The sequence below is a fragment of the Calypte anna genome, chromosome 3 (genome assembly GCF_003957555.1).
Source record: "Calypte anna isolate BGI_N300 chromosome 3, bCalAnn1_v1.p, whole genome shotgun sequence".
Classification (NCBI taxonomy): Eukaryota; Metazoa; Chordata; class Aves; order Apodiformes; family Trochilidae; genus Calypte; species Calypte anna.
The window spans coordinates 76,508,346-76,527,813 of NC_044246.1; the positions used below are offsets into that span (position 1 = coordinate 76,508,346).

At 37.9% G+C, this 19,468-nt stretch overlaps 1 protein-coding gene across 1 annotated transcript; it reads right to left on the reverse strand.

Annotated features, from left to right (window-relative positions):
• Positions 1–5,745: 5,745 nt before the first annotated feature.
• Positions 5,746–6,831, reverse strand: FUT9 (fucosyltransferase 9). The gene has a single exon (XM_008499696.2). It carries the CDS (start codon positions 6,823–6,825, stop codon positions 5,746–5,748), a length of 1,080 nt encoding a protein of 359 aa, XP_008497918.1. The 5' UTR covers positions 6,826–6,831.
• Between the last annotated feature and the right edge of the window lie 12,637 nt (positions 6,832–19,468).

A 19,468-nucleotide genomic window follows, 5' to 3' on the forward strand; every position in this document is an offset into this window, starting at 1 on the left:
CTTATAACATATGTTAGAAAACAAAACAGCAAACAAAAATGTAGATTTTGCAGTTATTTCATTTGCCAAACAACATACAGCAGACTGATTTGGTTTACCATTTATCTTTAAAATTTTGCTACCATGCATGTCCTTGTGGTGGGATCCAAACAGGCTGTTATCTACACAGTAGGACGTGGTTTTATCAAAGCCTGTTTTCCACTGGTCTAATTAATTAATGTAAAGAATAGAAAACACTTATGCTGGCAATTTGCAATGATTAGATTATTTTCCTACTAACTTTTTACTTAGGAATGCTAATGTAGAGCTCATCCCACATAGCAATACTTCATTTGTACAGACTGGCACCATATTTAAAAAAAAAAAAGCCAAGACTCATTTGGAACAAAAAAATCTTCTGTGTAATCTTAAACAGGGATGATGCAGAATTTAGGACTGAGGGCATTCAAAGCCATCTCATGAGCATGCCAAGATGAGTCTTGGTTCAGTTCTTTGCCTCCTTGGGTGAAAGCAGGGATGAGAAAAATCTGATTGTGATCACTGAGTTATCTCCTGGAGCTTGCCAAAGAGCAGTCTGCACCAACCTCCTCATAGTTCAGCCTATTAACCTGGAGGTGAAAGGCTCTGTGCCACATGAGCAAATCACTGCACGGAGACTGTTGGTTTCAGTTAATTGCTTAGAGAATATGGTGACATAAAATATTCACAATTAATTACCTTTTCAATAGAGTTCTGAAGTGACTTTTTCCAATATGAAAACTGCAGGGTGATGTCTCTCATGAGTGATTACAGGGTGATTACTTCTCATGAGTTTATGGTTTTATCTACTGTATCACTCTGTGGCATTTGTGTCTTTAATTAAAAGTACTCCTGCATGGTGTATTTAGTCAATTTATTTGCATTTCTATACCATTTTGAATATACTAGTATGAATTTCACAGTGATCCTATGAAGGTAGAATTGGCTATAGCATTAGAACCAGTTATTCAAATATTAGAAGGAAAATATCCATAAATAAGAATGTTGTTTCTTACTCCAACCATTCCACCTTAGCCCTATTCCTATACTACTTGTATGGAAATCTTCCAAAAACAACTGCTGACTCCAATGGAAGATTTCCCTAAGCATGGAGTCAAAGATGAAGCTCAAAGAACTATTTCATATTAATCATATTGATTGGGTTCTAATATTTAAAATCACCTATATTGAAAACAAAGGAAACAGAACTCAGTCAATAATAATGAAATAGCCCACCAACAGATAGATAAAAATCTTGAGACTTCCTTCTTAATAATGTACTAGTTTTGACCAAGGAAATACTTCAGTATTTGATTAACTTTTGCTTTTAGGCCTAAATAGGTAAGAAGCTTCCTTGTCAGCCTGCACCAAGACACCTCTTCACCCCAATTTGCAAGCACAATTGATCACTCACAGAGTCCCATTTATACTGAACCAAATATTTTCCTCCAAGAGGAAAATCAGGTGTGGCTGAAACTGTCCCTCTCTAGGACACTCTCAGTGCAGATTAAAAGGATGTACACATGACCAGGTTTTATGCTTTCTCCCTAACGCAGTCTCCCTAAGACAGAACTATTAGCAAACCTCATCTCTTTTCACCTCTTTCTATGATATGTGGATTCATTCACCCTACAGAACACAGGGAAGCTATAAGGTGGAGTGCCAAGCTGAACAGGTAACATGAGGAGATGGTGGCACACTGAAGCAGAAGACTAGGGCCAAGGTATATTGGATAGACACTAGGCCAGAATTAGTCTAAACAGTTTTCAGTGTAGAGTAGCCATCTACTCACAGGATGGGCACACCTGGTGCAAAAAAAGTCACACAAATTTGCCTCTTTTGGCTACAGGCTACAGGCACAATTCCCATAGGCAGAAAAACATACTCTTTGAAGCCCCAGTGCCTTGAAGCATTCAATATGCTCTCAAATTTAAGCATGTGCTTGAGTCTCATGGTCATGTGCTATGGTCTGTCTTAGATCAAGTTCAAAATGTGTTGTTGCATGAAGACATGAAGATTCCTCCAGAATCTTATTTTTTATGTAGTAAAGGAGAGAAATCAAGACCAAAAGGGGTACCATTCTTGATTAATCAGCAACAGTTATTGATATTTAACTGAAGCTTGCTTGATTAGAGATGGGAGAAAATGATGCATTTTGTTTTTTGATTATTTTTCAAAAAAAACTGTTTGAGGAACAAACATGGGTCGCTAGAAACACTGAGCAGGTGTTTAGTGTGCCCAGTTAGTGCCAGGCTCCCATATTATGCACAGCTTGCATGAACTCTACAAATCCCCATATTTGTGCTTTTTCAGTCCACCTTTCATTTTATTTGATCTGTTTTTTAAAAGACAAATATTTTGCTGGATGTGTCTTGCTCATTCTGCAGGCCTTCCTCAGGCTGCTTGCTCACTGTGAGTACAGCCATCTCGGATAGCAAGAGGTATTCAAATAAACTGGAAATCAGGATTCACTAAGGAATGTAGATCTCACACAGAGCAAGAGCTGCTGTAGTCATCTAGTGTCTGCAAAATGAAAGGGAAATTGCTTTAGAAGGATCCGCTGTGAGTTTTTTCAGATGCCTGATCATATTCAGTGGGGTAGCAAAGCACCTGCAGTTAGTATTTTATTTGTTTTGGATCTCATTTTCCACATTGAGACAGGCAGTAATGTTGATAGCTCAGTGCATGACAAACAGCCTAAAAACATCCAGAAAAAACCATTGAAAAAGAAAGAATAATGATTACTCTCTGTCTTCGGCGACCGCTGCGTTAACTTGTGACAAGTGCATATGCAAGATTATTGTACGCTGGCAAATAAAATAAAACAAATACCTGAAACAAAATTGCTGAGAACATACTAAGAGCTGGTGTGACTTCTTATCTTCCATTTCTCTTTCCTTGTACAACTACCTACTTTTGCCAGTGGTAGGAAGGTATACCTTGATCTCTCTTTTAACTAATTCTGTGATTTAATCTTCCATCATTAATTGGTGTTGCCCATTCTCTTTCACAGTGATTTACTGTTTCTGTTTATTTTTGAAAGCTGTTCATGTAGAGTAGGTCACTGAAGGTGCACAGTTGTCACAATGCTTAATGTTACATACAGGCTAGAATCATTCTTCTCTGAGTTAGGTGTGTAGGTTTATTCAGACTGCATTTATGCATGCAGGGACTCCAGATGTTTTACATCTATTGCTTCACATCTTGTACCACCTAGGCTGGACATACCTGAAGATGCTTTGTTTTCTGTCAGATCCAGAACTTCTTAAGGTTTGATACTTGTTGATCACCTTAAAATCTTTATAAAATGCTTGTCTCACATTCCAGCCCACACTCTTCGGGAATATCAGCAAGGCATTAGGTTCATTCCTCTAATTTAGGATTTGGCAATGATTCTTGGTTAGTTCAGTCTGAATTAGATTGCTCTCCTGTTTTATTAATCTGGGACAATTTTAGCAATGCGTCCTGAATGCAAAGTATATAACCCTTATGCAGTTTCTGTGAAGTGAACAACTCTTTGCAGTTCCACCAGAAGACTGGCTTAAAATTCAGCCCAAGATTAGCCATGATGGCTGCATCCAGAGAGGCAATGACAATACTTAGAAGCTTAGAATTTCTCATAAATTTCAAATTTTTCCTGTGTATATGCTGATTGATGTTTATAGTGACAAATCATGTATCTTATTGTTGTACTTAGTTGTGTAAGTATTTATTGGCTGACTCTTGATGCCAAGAAACCACTCTGGTTTGACGTAAGCCCTATAACACAGGACAGTTCCCACTATCTCAAATGAGGAATGAAATAAGAGGCTCACCAAGACGTGAATGTACCTTCCACTGAGATCAGTGTAAAGGACTTCCAGATTCCAACATTGAGAGAGTCAGATGATCCAGCCAAAGCAGTGGCATAATGTTTCTATAACCTTTCTGTGGAGTTTCCTGTTTTAGGAACTGAAGTGCATTACTGTTATAACCTTCTGTGTTTCTATTCCAGCCTGGAGTAAAAAAAAATAAATCTGACATATCACTTTATATTTTCCTAAATGTTTATCATTGTTTACACCTTATTCTTTTAATTCAGCCACACTGTTTTCTGCAAGCTTAATCTTCAATACTTGATGAATTACTTTGCTTGATAAAGGCCTTATACTTTATCACATAAGCTGAAATGTTTTCCTATTTTTTTTCCAGTAGAAGGGGTGTTTTGTAACATTTTGACCTGAAAAAACAAGCTGATTTTCTTACACTTGAATGCCTAAATATACTCATACATTTATGTCATTAAACCAACCATGTACGTATGAATTTATATTACAATCAGATATTTAAGTCTTGGCTGAAAAAAAAGAAAATAATAAAATGAAATGAAACATGTTAAATGCAAACATCTTAAGCAATCATGACAATCACCACTTTTTCATGTTTGTTATCAGAGCAAATATAATACTTAAGAGCCTATTTATATATTCAAATTTTAATAGCAACTGCTGCTCTTAAGAGTGCATTTGTTGGTACCTGTCAGATAAAGTATTTTCAAAAATCAAAATTCCTCAGCTTAATGAGTTGAATGGTTTAATATGCCAGCCTTATGACTTAATGACTTTCCATGATTCTTTCAGAAAATAAACTGTTTTGTCATTTTCCACCACATTTTGAATCATAACAGAAAGTTGTCCATCTGCAGTTAAAGTTCAACAGATTTTTACAGAACTGAGGATGTGTTCACAGTTATTCAAGAAATTATATGAGAGAAATTACTAAAATTTCTCCAGAAGTTATTTCTAAAAATCCATTATTACCAGCTGAATTCAGTGTGTAAGGCTGATGTAATCAAATGCCTATGTTAAAATCTGTTTATATCTGTATCAGTATAACACTAATTACAGCCCTGGTTTGGGTAAACAATACTTGAGACATAATGAGACTTAGGGGCTTGCTGCATTTAAATACAGTCAAAAACTGGATGATTCTGAGCTTTGGTCAGTAAGGTTGTTTATCTTCTTTATATGTGACTTCTTTATTCTTCAGAGGGGAAGAACAGACATATTCCTAAAGTTAATTAATGGTGCTATTTGTTAGGAAACATCATCCTTTTAGAAAAAAAGACTGTCAACTACTGTAACACCTTTTAAAAACTACATTCCTAGCATCATCACCCTTAAAATGGGTGCAATTGTTCACACTGTATTAATGGTAGGTATTGAACTTTACTGTGTTCTTAAAATGTAAGATGAACCATAAAAACTTTACTGTCTTTTGAAATATTACACACATTTCAGACTGGAACAGCAAAGTGTGTTCTTAAAGTTCTCTCTGGCGTTAAAAGTTGTGTCCTCAGTTTTCAATCAGGTCAAACATCAAATGTAATGTTAAAAATAGTTAAAAAATGCATTAAAAACAACTATTTTGAGTGTAAGGCTGCAACATATCTAACAAAAAAATATGGAAAATTTTGATTAGAAATTATAGTAAACAATCAAATATTCTTCAGTGCACATAATTACTATATACGTTACAATTTAAAACTCAGTATTGATGACTGCTGATGATGATCTTTTAAAATCTTTTACAAAATATAAATAGGGTAGCCAAGAGAGGACAGCTGATAAACCATGACATACGGTTCTCTTTTCCTTCTATTTTTTGCCTTTTCCTTTCCTCTCCACTTGGACTGAAGTTTCTTCTGGCTTCTTTAAAAAAGTGCACACACACAAAAACATACACAAATTAGTTCCAAAACCATCTTTCTAAATTTCCAATGGACTTGTATTCCTGATGTCTTTTCACATGATCACAAGCAAGACATGCATGTGATTCCCAGAACCTAGGAAGATGCACTGAGAAATCCTTCTTCCAGTTGAAATAACTAAGGTACATCTTGTTATTTTTGTCGAGCATCAGAAGGTACTCTGCCAGCTCTCGGGGTGAGAGAAAATCTTCCACATGTATGAAAGAGTCTGCTGGAATATAATTCTCATAGTTTTCTCTGGAAGGGCCCAGAACAACTGGTACTGATCCAGCCAGAAGAGCATTGTAAAGTTTCTCAGTAATGTAATCTTTGTGGATGGAATTTTCAAAGGAAAGGTAGAATTTGCAAGAGGAGATAGTAGGAATCAAGTTCTTATCATTGACATAGTCTCCAAAGGCTTGTCCATACGTATGGATTTCAATGTATTTGCTAAGCTCATTGTAATACTTGACTCGAGCGTGCTCAGGGTTCCAGTTACTAACCACCCAACAGACCAAATTTTCCTTGCTTGGCATTTCAAATGTAAAGGAACTTGTCCCAACCATCATGAAGCCATAAGGCACCTGAATATCTGAATCACGCCGATAAGTCAGGGTCAGGTTAAAGAGGTGTTCAATGCCACTCTTCTGTGGAGTATGAGTTGGAGACTCCAAATTCATCCAAATCCACTTCTGGAATGGTGGCCTGGCTTGCTGAGGTAAATTTGTCAGATCCCAGCTGATGTCCCTGTGATGAATGAGAACAGCGTGGGATTTGTTGTATAGGGAGCGGTCAATAGTCAGATGGCACCCGTGGATATTGAACATTGTTTGGCAGGATGTTAGATCGAATGTCTGACCAAATGGCCAAACCCAGATCAAAATGGTAGTTTCATTAAGACTATCAGTTTTGGAAGAAAAAAAGCTCTTCATTTTCAGAACTGAACTGGCTGATTCTATAGGACCAGAGATCCAGCTATTTGTTGGTTTGATATAAATTAATATAAGTGCCATGAAACAACCAAGGATGATGAAGATAATAAAAAATGGCCGGAAAATTCCTTTAGATGTCGATGTCATAATTTGTTCTGAGAAAAGAGAGGAAGGAAGAAAGAGAAAAAAACATTAGGTGTTAAATTACATGTGTATGTCCTCTTAAAACAATCAGGAATCAGACATCAAAATGGATAGAACTGCAATACCACTGAGTTATAAACTCAGAAATTTCCTTTGGGTGGACAGGGTTTGGGTTCTTGCATGCTATTCATGACAAGGGGACAGTATTTCTCTTCTTCACATTAAATGCTAACTGGCAGAAATTAAAAGCAGGTTTTTAATACATCTCATACTTGACATAAATCAGTATATATCTTGAGAAAATTTTTGCTTAGAACCTAGGACAAGAGTTTAAGCGACACACAAGACAAAATTACCCTATGGTTCTGTTCTTATGTCTGTGTAAGGGATAACATAATACAGATTTGGTCAATTAATATTTATTTATATATTCATATATATATAATATATTTGTATATATATATTTTTATATATATATAGGTATGAAGGATATAGGATTCAAGCAGGAAAAAAAAAAAGGGGGAAAGGACTAGAATGATAATTCTGTAATCAATAAGACTGTTAGAAAAGTAGTTCATGCCTGATGGCTACAATGGGATGAAAATTCATGTCTTCTCCAGAGGATAACAAAAATAGCTAAGGAAGTAAAGCAGTAATAGAAGTTCTCAGCTCCTCTGTTCCCAAATGTAGCCTCACATAGTTCCCACATACAGAAAAATGAATAAAAAGGTGTCCTTAAATATTTAATATGTATTTTTGCTACAACCCTGAGTTAAAATTTAGGAAAAGTAAAGATATGCTGAATCTTTGTGAGGTACAATTTTTCTCATGGGGAAAAAGGGATGAGGAGTTCACATAGTGCTTCTTTTGTCCTCTTTGTGGTTGTCTCTTCCTGAGAGAAGTGATAAGTCTCTTTTGTGAACTTCTCTTCCATACGATTCTTGTGAAACCCAGCAAAGATAGGGGTTACATATTGCTAGTCTTTGGTCCTGAATATAGTCCTAGAACTCAGAGGTGTTCTAAAAATAAAAGGAGTTAACCATGTAAAGAGCACTATGACATACAAGGAAAAAGTAGTGGTAGTTAACGAAAAAGTTTTCTGAATATACTGTCCTGATGAAGAAAGATAATTCTACAGTACTTTTCAATGCCTACAAAAATTGTCTGACTTTCTTTTTCAATTATTGTGTTTTTGTTATCCTTACTATCAAGCTCCACAATCTAATTTTTTTTTAATCTCATCCCTAAATGCATACTGAAAAAAAATAAATTCAAAGTCTCAGAAAACAGAATTTCAGGTCTTACAAGCCAGTTTCATAGCTCATCTCCTCTAGCCTGTGAAATAAGTAGTTAAATTCAGAATGAAGACATGGTAGAATGTGATTTTTATGGTCCATTAATGCCACATAACTTTGCTGCATCTTGAATGTAAAAGTTCATGTGTGAGTGTAACATTACAGTTACAGCAAAAATGTTTTGACTTCCATTGTTGAAGAAAGGAAAAAGTGTCATTTTTAGCTTTACTCAATATCTTGAGGAAAAAGCAATTTGCCACAATGTCTCCCTTGTTTTGGGAAGGCCTTAATTCTTAATTTGGGAAGGTCTTAATTCTGGCTTTAGTTATTGTGATGGGTCAACTGAAACTGGCTGTCAGACACCCATCCAGCTGCTCGCTCCCTTTCTCTCAACAGGACAGGGAGACAAAACTAGAGGAAAATCTCATGGGTCCTTGGGTAAGGACAGGGAGATTACACACCAAGTCTGTCACAGGTAAAACAGACTCATTTTGGGGAAAATTAATGCAAATTATTGACAAGATTTAGGTGGTGAGAAACAAAGACAAAACCTAAAATAATACTTTCCCCTCTTAACTTTTTCCCAGGTTCAGCCCCCTCCTTCCTTCCCAAGTCCTCCTTGCCCCTAAGCAGTGTAGAGGGTTGGGGAATGAAGGTTTGCAGTCTAAAATTATTCCTCTTGGCTGCTCCTTCCTCCTCACACTTTTTCCCTGCTCCAAAATGAGTCCTTCCATGAAATACAATCCCTGCAGGAAAAAAAACTCAAAACAAAAACAACTCTCATGGGGTCCATGGGTTGCAGCTTCTTTGGGTCATATTTCCTTCCTCTGGCATGGTGTCCCCCCCTCCCAGGCTGCAGTGGGGATGCTGCTTCACTTTGATCCTTGGACTGCAGGGCAGTCTCTGCTTTAGTGCCTGGAGCACCTCCAGCATCCTCTTTCTCTGCCCTTGGTGGTCACAGAATTGTTTATCACATTTTTTTTCCCCCCTCATTCCTCACTGCTTGTCCATTTCTTAAACCTGCTTCCCCAGAGGTGCCACCTTCTTGGCTGCAGGGCTCAGCCATGCCCTGATGGGGGTTTGGTTGGAGCCAGCTGGAACCAGCTGTGACAGGTATGGGGCAGCTCTGGTGGCTTCTCACAGAGGCCACCTTGAAGCTCCCACCCCTTCTCCCACTGCCAATAGTTCCCACACCCAATACAGTTAAATAAAACATAGTGGCATGTTGAGTCAGACTCTTTTGTTTCACCCCCTTTCTTTAAAACATTGTTTAGCTGGTCCTCTCTGCTTTCAGCAAAATAATCCTGAATGAGTAAAGAAGAAGAACTGTTGTGCCCATGGCTTTTCCACTTATCCTCATCAGTTTAAATGCCTCTGAAAGAGATCTGTGGTTTTGCAGCATCATCACATTAGCTTTTTTTAGCCTATGTTGATTTTTGCTGGACAATATGACTAGAGGGGAGATTATGACCCACAAGAGCAGAAGGCTGCTTTCCTGTCTTACTATAGTGAAAGTCAGAATGGTGTCCCTGTGGAAGAAGGGATTTAGGTCGAGTAGCTTTAGGAGAGAAAGCTCAAGGAAAAAAACAAGAGTCTGAGATGATCTTCATGTAACTGTTCTCCATTTCTGCTACTGAAACCAAGACACAGACTATGTGTAGCTTTTCACTGAACAGATAACATGAGCTGCATTTCAACAATAGTTTGGGAATGCTGTCTATTCACAGAGACTGTTCATTTTCTAAGGATAGGAATGGATGAGAAATCAGAAAAAGACATTAACATCATGCATTGTAACTTATCCCCCCTCCAGTTAAAAGCTCTTTGACACAAGCCTCTTGGATAGGGATTATTTTCTACTAAGCTTTTCTGCTAGCTAATAAAAACCCCTGCATCATCACATGGAAATTCTTGCTGCATAGGAAATGATCAGTTACTATGTATTCTGTTCTCTGCTTGAAATTCCAGTGTGTCCACAACCTTGCAGTTTTGTAGGAAAATTTTGAATTGTAGTGCTAATGTGAGTATAAACACTTGCTGTTTGTGCTAGCCAGAGTAACTATATTAACATCTTGCAACAATAAATAGGTGAGTTTACCTATTTTATTCCTCCCAGATCTGTTTCCTTGCATTGCTTCACTGCTCTGTGAACTCATGTGCTCTCTTTGCTTCTGGTATCATGGTTCTTAGATTTTTGGCTTTTGCAGGAAAAATCAGGATACTCCTTTTTATTTTTCCATTCTTTGGATTCAAAGTACTAACTGTTCATTACTCTGACTCATGCATCCATTAGATGTATAGGCATCACTGGCATGCTTCTCTTGGGATCTGCTGCTAATGGGGTGGTTGAAAATGGTCATAAAAGCAAGACCCATTACAGTCTGAAATGAGTGGCTTGAAAGGAAGCAGAAGACCTTAGGAGGCTCTAAAAGTACCACTTACCAAGGAGTTGGACAGGATTTTGTCATGGCATTCTATTTTTCTATTTCATTTTATGTTAACTCCAGTAATAACTATTAACACGTGTGCTGGGAATAGCAGTAATTTTTCAGTATGAAGTGCTAACCTCAGATGGATGCAATAACTCCCATGCTTCATAAAGGGGACTGAGGAACTAATGGAATGGAGCAGTAAACTCTGCCTTCATGGCTTTGGGGGCTGAGCCCTGCACACTGTCAGCCAGCAGTACAGTGAAGGCACATAGTAAGTAATTATTGACAAATACTATTTGCTTGAGAAGTAGGTTGTCCATACTGTCAAGAAGTGTAAGTTGCAGGTTTTTGCTTGTCGACTAGAATTCAAGGAGTATTTTTTCCACAGTATTCTTCAAAATGTGGAGTCTTTTCAATATTTATTTATTTCCTCCTTTTGAGCCCAAGAAACCATTGAACTCCTGATCTAATTCTCACTATAAAGGTGATGCTAAGGAGACATTTCTTATAAGACAGCCAAGTAACCTTAGCTCACCCTTCCTCTTTAATAGTTTTCCTTCTACCACAGAATCACAAATTTCCTCTTTGCAGATCCCCTCCCCCATCAATCTCTGGCATGCCAGACTCAGAAGAGAAAATTTTGTTAAAGAATTGTGTTTACTGAGATTTTTGCCAGCTGGAAGAGTTGAATACTTTTGATAGTTTTGTTTTAAAGTGCATTTCAGAATGCTGTAGCATAGCAAGTATTTTCTAGGTGAGTGCTGCGGCATAGCAAGTATTTTCTAAGTGTTTTTCATCCTAGTTGCTAGTATAGTATTTCATCAGTACAAAACTTTTTCTCACAGGACTTAGCAAGCCTCCCTTTAAAGTGCACAACTTGGCACTCCATCACCAAGCAACTCCTTTAGTAGAAAGACAAACAGCGAGATCATAAGAGGGTACCAGCAACATTAACCCAAAGTATACCAGGCAAGGATTGCAAAAATATCTCTATTTTGTGAATGCACCATGTTCACTAAGGAATAAAATGTTTAATTATGGCTTTGCTGCAATAATGACTTCTAAATCATTTGTGAAGGGTTGTGTTTTGTGAAATGGTTGTGGCTTTTTTCTGGTTATGCAACACTGTAGGAGGGAGAAAATGCAGCCTTTTTGGTCAATAATATCAATGACCCTTCCTCTGGTTTTGCCAGTAGGCCAAACAAAAGGCATAACTTTAATTACCAATCTAGTACTGGGATATTTCAAAGGAAAAGTACTCCATTTCAAAATTAAGGTGGAGAAAAGATTTTCAAAATGAGGGACACTGAATAATGAATAAAAAAAATCACTTCTTACTTTTCTCATCTCAAACTTCAGGGCTAACTCTTACCTTCAACAGCACTTTTTCTTCGGAAAACTCAAGAAGAAATACATAACCACAGCATAGTCTCTGACAATCACTCCTGGGATGAGATTGGGCACTTCTGGCACACAGGACTTATTGAGATTGAAGAGCAGAAGGACAGGGAAGCAAAGAGAGGGGTCAGAGTTAGGCCCGTTTAGACACTGACAGCTAGCTAGGGAGATACTCTGGGACTATTAAGTGAACAATGGAATTCAGTGGGAAATTATAGGAACCACAAGCAAGAAATTGTTATTGTTAGAAAGAAGGTTCATTTGAAATAGCTTTTCTTGGTCTCCAACATGTTTCACTAGCTTTGGCCATGGCATATCTACATTTACACTCAGAGCTGTGTTTTCTTATACCCCACTTACAATTAGCTCGAGCTTTTTCACCTGCAGTATTAAAAGAAAAATGATTGCCTCAATATTGCCTAAGTATGACTTTTTATCTCCAAGTCACTGCTGTGAGGATGTGCCCCTAAGTGCTTTTACTTTAACTCTCAGAGACTGAAAAATGCTTCTTTATATTGGCACCAACTCTCACCTCTCCTACCTATGCCGTCTCTGTTACAGGAGGATTTTTTACCACCCTCTATGCAAACAACCACACCTTTCCACTCCTGTCCCACAGATTTCTGAAAGCAGACCAGTATGAAATGTTGCAACAGGGCTGGACAAAAGTAAAGGCTGAAAGATGAATAAGCTGATAATCCCAGACTGCTTTTTTTAATTCTTTGTTTGCAGCATTTCTTTTCTTCCTCTCTCTACCTCCTTTGTTTTCAGCTTACTTGTTCAATTTCTCGGATCGAGCTTTGTGTATTTGCACTTTGAGAAGAGTATAGAATCATTTTATTCAACGGTGTCGAAGTCTCTTTTGAACTGTTTTAGAAAATGATCTAAGAGCACCTATCATTAAGATAGATTGCTTAGGGATGGTGCTGAACCTATCACTGGAGATTGTTAAGAACAGGTTAGACAAGCACCACCAAGCAAGGAGAGATCAGATTCTGCCCCCAGGTCCTAGGACTGGGCTAGATGACCTCACTTGATTCCTTCCAGCCTTGTGCCCAGTGATAATATTAAAGACAGATTCTTGTAAAATGCACCTCCTAAGAACACAAGCTGGCAGTTTAAAACTATGAAGAATTGCTGAATAAATAAATAAATCCCCGATCTTGAAACTTGTCTTGCAAATTATGAAATATCCATACTGCACACAGTGAAAATATGAAGTAAACTGAAAAACTGCATGGACAACAGGAAAATCCCTATTTTCAAAGGCAAAACACAAAGCTTCCTGCCAATTGCTAGCTGGGGTACTGCTGTGTTTTTGAGAATCTCTAAATTGTGTCCCCTCAGGCCTTGCTGAGGAAAACCCCATTCTCATCTCTCTCCCTTCAATTGCTGTGCATCACACAGCATGCTCCTATGGCTCAGCAGCCCCCAGCCTTCACCTGTGACTGCCATCTCTCCTCTCCTTCTCCCTACAGCAGTCACACACTGTCACTCTCCAGCTGCTTAGGCAACAGCTCAGTGGCTGCTTTCTGTGATCTGACTGCACAGCAAAAGGCACTAGCCAGGGACAGAGTCTCTCAGAATAACTGAGGGCAATGGCTACAGCACTGCTGTCCATACTGGAATGACCCTATCTCCACCCCCACTGCCACATACAGGGGAAAAAACCCAAACCAAAACAAAAACACAACACCCCACAAACAATGAAAAACCAAACCAACAAAAAAATACCCCCAACAATCCGTGGAATTATCCAAAATCCTACCAGCAAGGAACTTTTCCAGACTATCTGGCATTAGTGTCAGGACACCTCACTTCACACTGCATCTGTGCCGCTTTTCTAATAACAAGCTGTTAGGTTTGTCTCCGATGGAAAATGAGTAATCTCCTTTCCCTCCCTGGCACAAGTGGATAATATATGCATGCAAAACTATCAGGAACCTCAGCAACATTGCCAGCCTTGGTAACATGCAGAGGCAGGACCTTTTTTACCTTTACTTCCACGTTGGCTTGTCCAAATCACAGCTACTTTAGGATCGATAACACTCTGTGAAAGGGTTGGTGGCTTTCCATGATGTACTAGCTAGAGAAAAGGGAGTTCTTCAGCACTGTAGCTTAGTAGCAAACTTTATCTGCCTTGCCAGGAAAGTGCTTTTTATCTTCCTGAAGATAAAGCTCATCTTAGCTTTGCAGCACAAGCCAGTCCATGCTTCTTTCAAAGCCCTGAAAAGACTCTGCACCAAAAGAAACTGATCAAAGAAAAGCTGTTCCAGAAGCAAGTGGTCTCTCTCTCCCTTCTTTCCATGTGGTTCAGGGATAGCAAACTGCTGTTCTCTCTGATTCTGCCAGAACTGCAGAAAGAGCTCTTCAGTAGCTTTGTGGCTGGCTTTTAAAACTGCAGCCTGCCAGCTGAAATGTGAATGACATACCTGCACAAGCTATGTATTTGTGATGGCAACCAGCCTACCAGAAAGCCCTAGTTAACTCACAGTAGCTGTGAAAATGGTGTGAACTAAGCCTAACAGAGAGAGCACAGAGTGGCAGAAGAATCATCACAACCTTTGATGTGCATGTGTTCTAAACTCCACATCCCAGAATCACAGTTGCTTCTGGCTGATAACCCAGCATTTAATTCCCTAACACAATGGAATAATACCTTCCCATGCAAAGACAAATCAGAATCAGGAAAGAGCAGAAGATGCTTAGAACAGAGAACACTTGCTGTAGAGGACATTGCTGCTGTGGCAAAGCAAGACTTCTGAAGCTCTAAGCACCAGCTCTTTGTGTAGCTATGATTGGAGGCTGTATACAGTAGTTACACTGCTGAATCTTCCTGCATAGGCAAGCTTGAAAATTTTAATTGGGATTTAATGTTGCTTTTTTTGCAGATACAACTGCACAGATCTAGAGGATTCTGCCAGTGGCACCATAACTCCTGAGACAGCTCTGTAGCATAGAAAGAAAACCCAAGAGGCCTCTATAAAGTACTATAAGATTCTCATAATCTGCTCTTTGCCTATCATTTCTCTGCCTTTCTAGCACCTTTTCCTTAAGGAACTCATTATACCTCTGGGTTCGGGATCTGTACTCACATAACTGGGTTTTTTTAGGATGCAGGACAATGTTTTTGCTTTTATTTGCAAAGTATTAAGCACTATGGATGCTAGTTGCCAGAGAGACAACAACTGCCCTAGGAAAAAAGAAAACAACTGATGTGCTCAAATCAGTTGCAACCTGCTATATGACTGAAAGGAACAATGGCATTTACTAATAGAAAAAAAAATGGAGAAAAGACATGATTATTTATAGATCTATTTTTAAAAGCTAGGTCCATATTCTTTGCAAATAGGACTTTTTTGGGGGGTTTTTTTGGTTGTTTTTTGTTTGTTTGTTAGTTTGTTTGTTTGTTTTTCCACACTGGGTGGAAGGATGGACATACGTTTTAGAAATGCAGCCAATCAAATAGATTCCCTGATCATTAAAGTGACTGTTGCACAACAGGACTCATAGTGGCCAAGAGTCCTTATTCAGATTCTACCAGTTGTTGTCTAAATGACTTGATCAGGGCTCCTCACTGCTCTGCCTTTCATAAAAGAGTATCAGTGACACAAAGCTTCAGGTTAGAATCTGTGGTTAGAGAACACAAATCCTTCATATCATATGATAGTGAGTGCCAAAAATGATGGTTACTTCTTTTCCATCTGGGAAAAGTACAATGTAAAGTGACTTAATATGGAAAGTGATGTATCATAATTGTGAGTGCAAGGACATCAAGAAATAAAATCGTGGACAACTGGAAAAATAGAAGAATAGCACTGATCATTTTCCTGTTGCACACCAGCAACTATGTATTCAAGGTGACTTGTGTTAGTAGTAGTAGACATTTTAAAGAAAGAGGCTGCTAGCTATAAGATAGAAAGTGATTAAAGAACAAGACTCTTAAATGAAGTGCTTTGTCTTACTGGAGCAAACAAATTGTAAATCACTATAAGCATTAGACAAGTTTGGACACTGAAAACAAGAACAGAAGATATTTAAGAGTCCAGTTTAATTGTCTTCTTACACACGTATAGAGAGAAGTGAGATTCCTATGAAGCAAATCCTGAATTATTGCTAATAATATTGTAAGAAGTTTAAAGATATGCACACAGAAACAAAAACATAATCCCCCAAACCCTAAAATATTAAATAGCAAGAATGAAAAATTATTTTAAACAGAATGTATCTTTTAGGTAGTATATATTGTAAAACCAGCAAAAAAACCGATTCTTAAAACTTTCAGACTGCACATGGTTCTAAGAAAACAGAATTGCACTTGAGAGAAACCAGTGGCTAATTTCTTGGAGGGTCCCTTTGTGAGCATAAAAAAAGGAAGAGCAGAGAGCTGGAACTATTAGTTTAACAAGCTGGGAAATACAAAGATTAAGAAAAAGTCACTGGAAAGATTTTCTTCTGTAGAAAAGGAAAAAAAAACATCCTCCAGTCAAGGAAATATGCAAAGGCATAACAGGAACAGTCTAAACAAATCTTCCAGCAGGTACAAACACCTACATGATCTAAGATGATGTTTCCTTGCTACTGCTTACTGTCCAGGTTAACATATGCACTGAAGTCTCTGAGAGGAACTCTCAAGGTTAGAATGGAAATGAAGAATATTTTGCATAGGCTGTTGACAGTACATTGTACAAAGCAGATCAGTAAATGCAGAGATCATACTTCATTTGAAAAGGCACACATTATTTTATCTTTCTTAGCTTATTGTCTTCATTTCATGCTTGTTAAAACATTAAATATTTACAGTGTAAGTTAAGGGAGTTGATTCTGCTGTTCAATTACTGGGTTTTACTGTACTATGTTATTCTCTACTTAGTAGATAAAAAATTCTATAATGAGTTAATAAATTTGTTACCGCTCCAGTAACAATTTGATGTAAAATTATTTACTATATATTGGAAATACAACTTGCCAACCAGTCTTTTTCCCATCTGAAGGTTTGAAGCACATTGTTTTACCCTGGTACAATGCTACTGTACATATTAAACCCAGATATTTAAGCAGAGGAAAGAAAGAGTTTCCATTTGTGCATTCCACATGAGGAAGACTTTAGATAACCATCTTAGCCAAAAAGTAACTTTCTAAAGAAATTCAGGAGACAGAGCTAGGAGGATATACGAGGAGAAAGAGAGAGATTAAGGGGATTAAATTTGAAAATGGTAAGAAAAAGAGCTAGAGATGAGGTCAGCAGCACTCTTATTTAATTCTGAATTCATCTCCTTTAGAAAATGGTACGAAGAAAATGGCTTAAGGGACATCACTGTAAATACAAAAGGCAGGGAATTGCCTTTGCAAAAAGCCTTTGAATGCCTTAGCAAATATGGGTAGGACTAATTTGATTACAAAAATAATATACAGAACCTAAACCCATAGCTGATGAGGCTACACCAAGTCATAAGGATCCCTGAACCAGAAACTGGAATTACTAGTTGGGATCAGGAAGAATGCTGGTGAAATGCTGGCTCTAGAAATGCAACCCTGAAAAAACTCTGTTCATTTGTCTCTGAATGTTGGACCTCTGTCTCTGAGACTCCTGTGCATTTAGCAGCCTGGTGCCAGCACATCTCCAGAAGGGGCTCATTCTTCACAGGCAAGGGCCATTCAGAATAGACAAACTAGCTATTCCTACAGCTCTCAGCCCTGAGGATGTAGATGTGCCTACAAGAACAGAGTCCATCTCAAATGCAGTGGCAGTAGCTGGTTTTAGTTTGATTTTAAAGAAACAGGAGTACAAGTAAGTCCCTTTATACAGCAATTGATCTCCTGGACATGAGTCCCACTTCAGCCTGAAGTGATTCTGACCTAGATATTTCACTTTCCTTAAAGATTTCCAAGCTCCTGGGTGACAATGGCTGTCGATTTTAAAATGTGTGAAGAGCTTTAGGATTAGAGGCAAATAATCCTTTCATCCTTATTGGTGCCCTAGCTGCTTATCGAAACACTACTCTTTTCCCTTGACCTCTTTCTGTCTCTTGCCTGTTTACTCCCTAATGATTTATGCCCAGTGACACATATGCAGAAGCAGAGGCTACAGTCTACTGTCCTTCCTTGTAAAGTTTACGACCTTATAAAGGGGAAGGTGGCAGAGGTGGTTTGAATCTCCCTTTCTGAAACGATGACAAAATCAATCTGTATTCTGGGTGAATCCTGCTCAGGCTGTGATTCAGAAGTTGCAATCCTCTCGCTTTGTCATAAAAACAAACAAAACAAAGAGGTTAGCTCCTGGATATCAAAGGACGAGTCCCACCTCTGAATCCCAAGAATGACCTCCTCCTTCAGAGCACTGTATGTGCCTTGGTGAGGGATGGAGGAAAACATATTCCAGTTCTCTTCTGGGCAGCCTCTTCCACTACTTAAGTTTCCATCTAGGTGTGTGCCTAACTAACTCGTGCATCAGGTAGGTGGTTTAGGCACCCCAAGAAGGTTGTTGGGCTAACAGCAAGCCATGCTAATGCTCAATGCACAAGTTGGTTTTTGAGTGCAGCCTTTGGTCTGAATGATCAGACCATCAGGTATCACACAAAACAAAAATGAAAATACCACAAAGTCTCCCCCGCAATGAAATTAAATGGGATTTCTACTAGAATATATGTATATATATATATATATATGATAAGAAGTGGTAAATCCTATCATGGCTGTCCTATCAGTTTAACTTCAGTTTAGTTGAATTTAATTGAATTTAATTTGTGATAATTTAGCTGTTAAGCACTTTTTAACTAATTCTCAAGACATGTAGCATGAGACTAATGACACTTTCTTTTCTTTAATAAAATATTATAAAATTTACAAATTAAAAGGATTAAAAAAAATGCTGCTATAGTAATAACAATGCTTCCACTTCTGAAATGCCTTCCTTTAAAGAGCCTTTGGACTTTTAAAAGCATTAATTAAGATTTCATCACAGCATAGTCAGAAAATTATTGCTGAAATTACTTTATGGAGAGTAAAGGATGACTAGAAATGAAATCCCAGAACAATAAAGTGATTTCCAGAATATCAAAAAGATTTTTACAGATATGTGATAATGATGACTTTAATTTACATCAAAACAGTGTGTGGGACAGGATATTTTCCTTCAAAAAATGTCAGCAGAAAGTGATCACATATAGTGTATTTAGATCAAATATCTCTAGAATGTATTTTTGTTTCAAATCTCTGAAAACACAACCTAATCTCCTTAAGTGTATTAAATTAGTAAAGGGAAATAGAAGATTTAATCAGATTTCAGTCATTGACCCTTTGGTCTGTACAATATGACGGACCACAACATTTTTCAGAACCATTGTTGAAATTGTGTCAGAAAAACTGGATTTGCTGAAGGACAAGAAATATCAGAAATGAAATCTTGTTCACAATTTCAGTATGGAAAGAGTACTGTTCTTTCAGTTGATTGCAGTAACATGCAAGAAGTGAGAAAAAGAACTCAAAAGCTATTCTTTGTGATTAAGGTTAATCTATAAA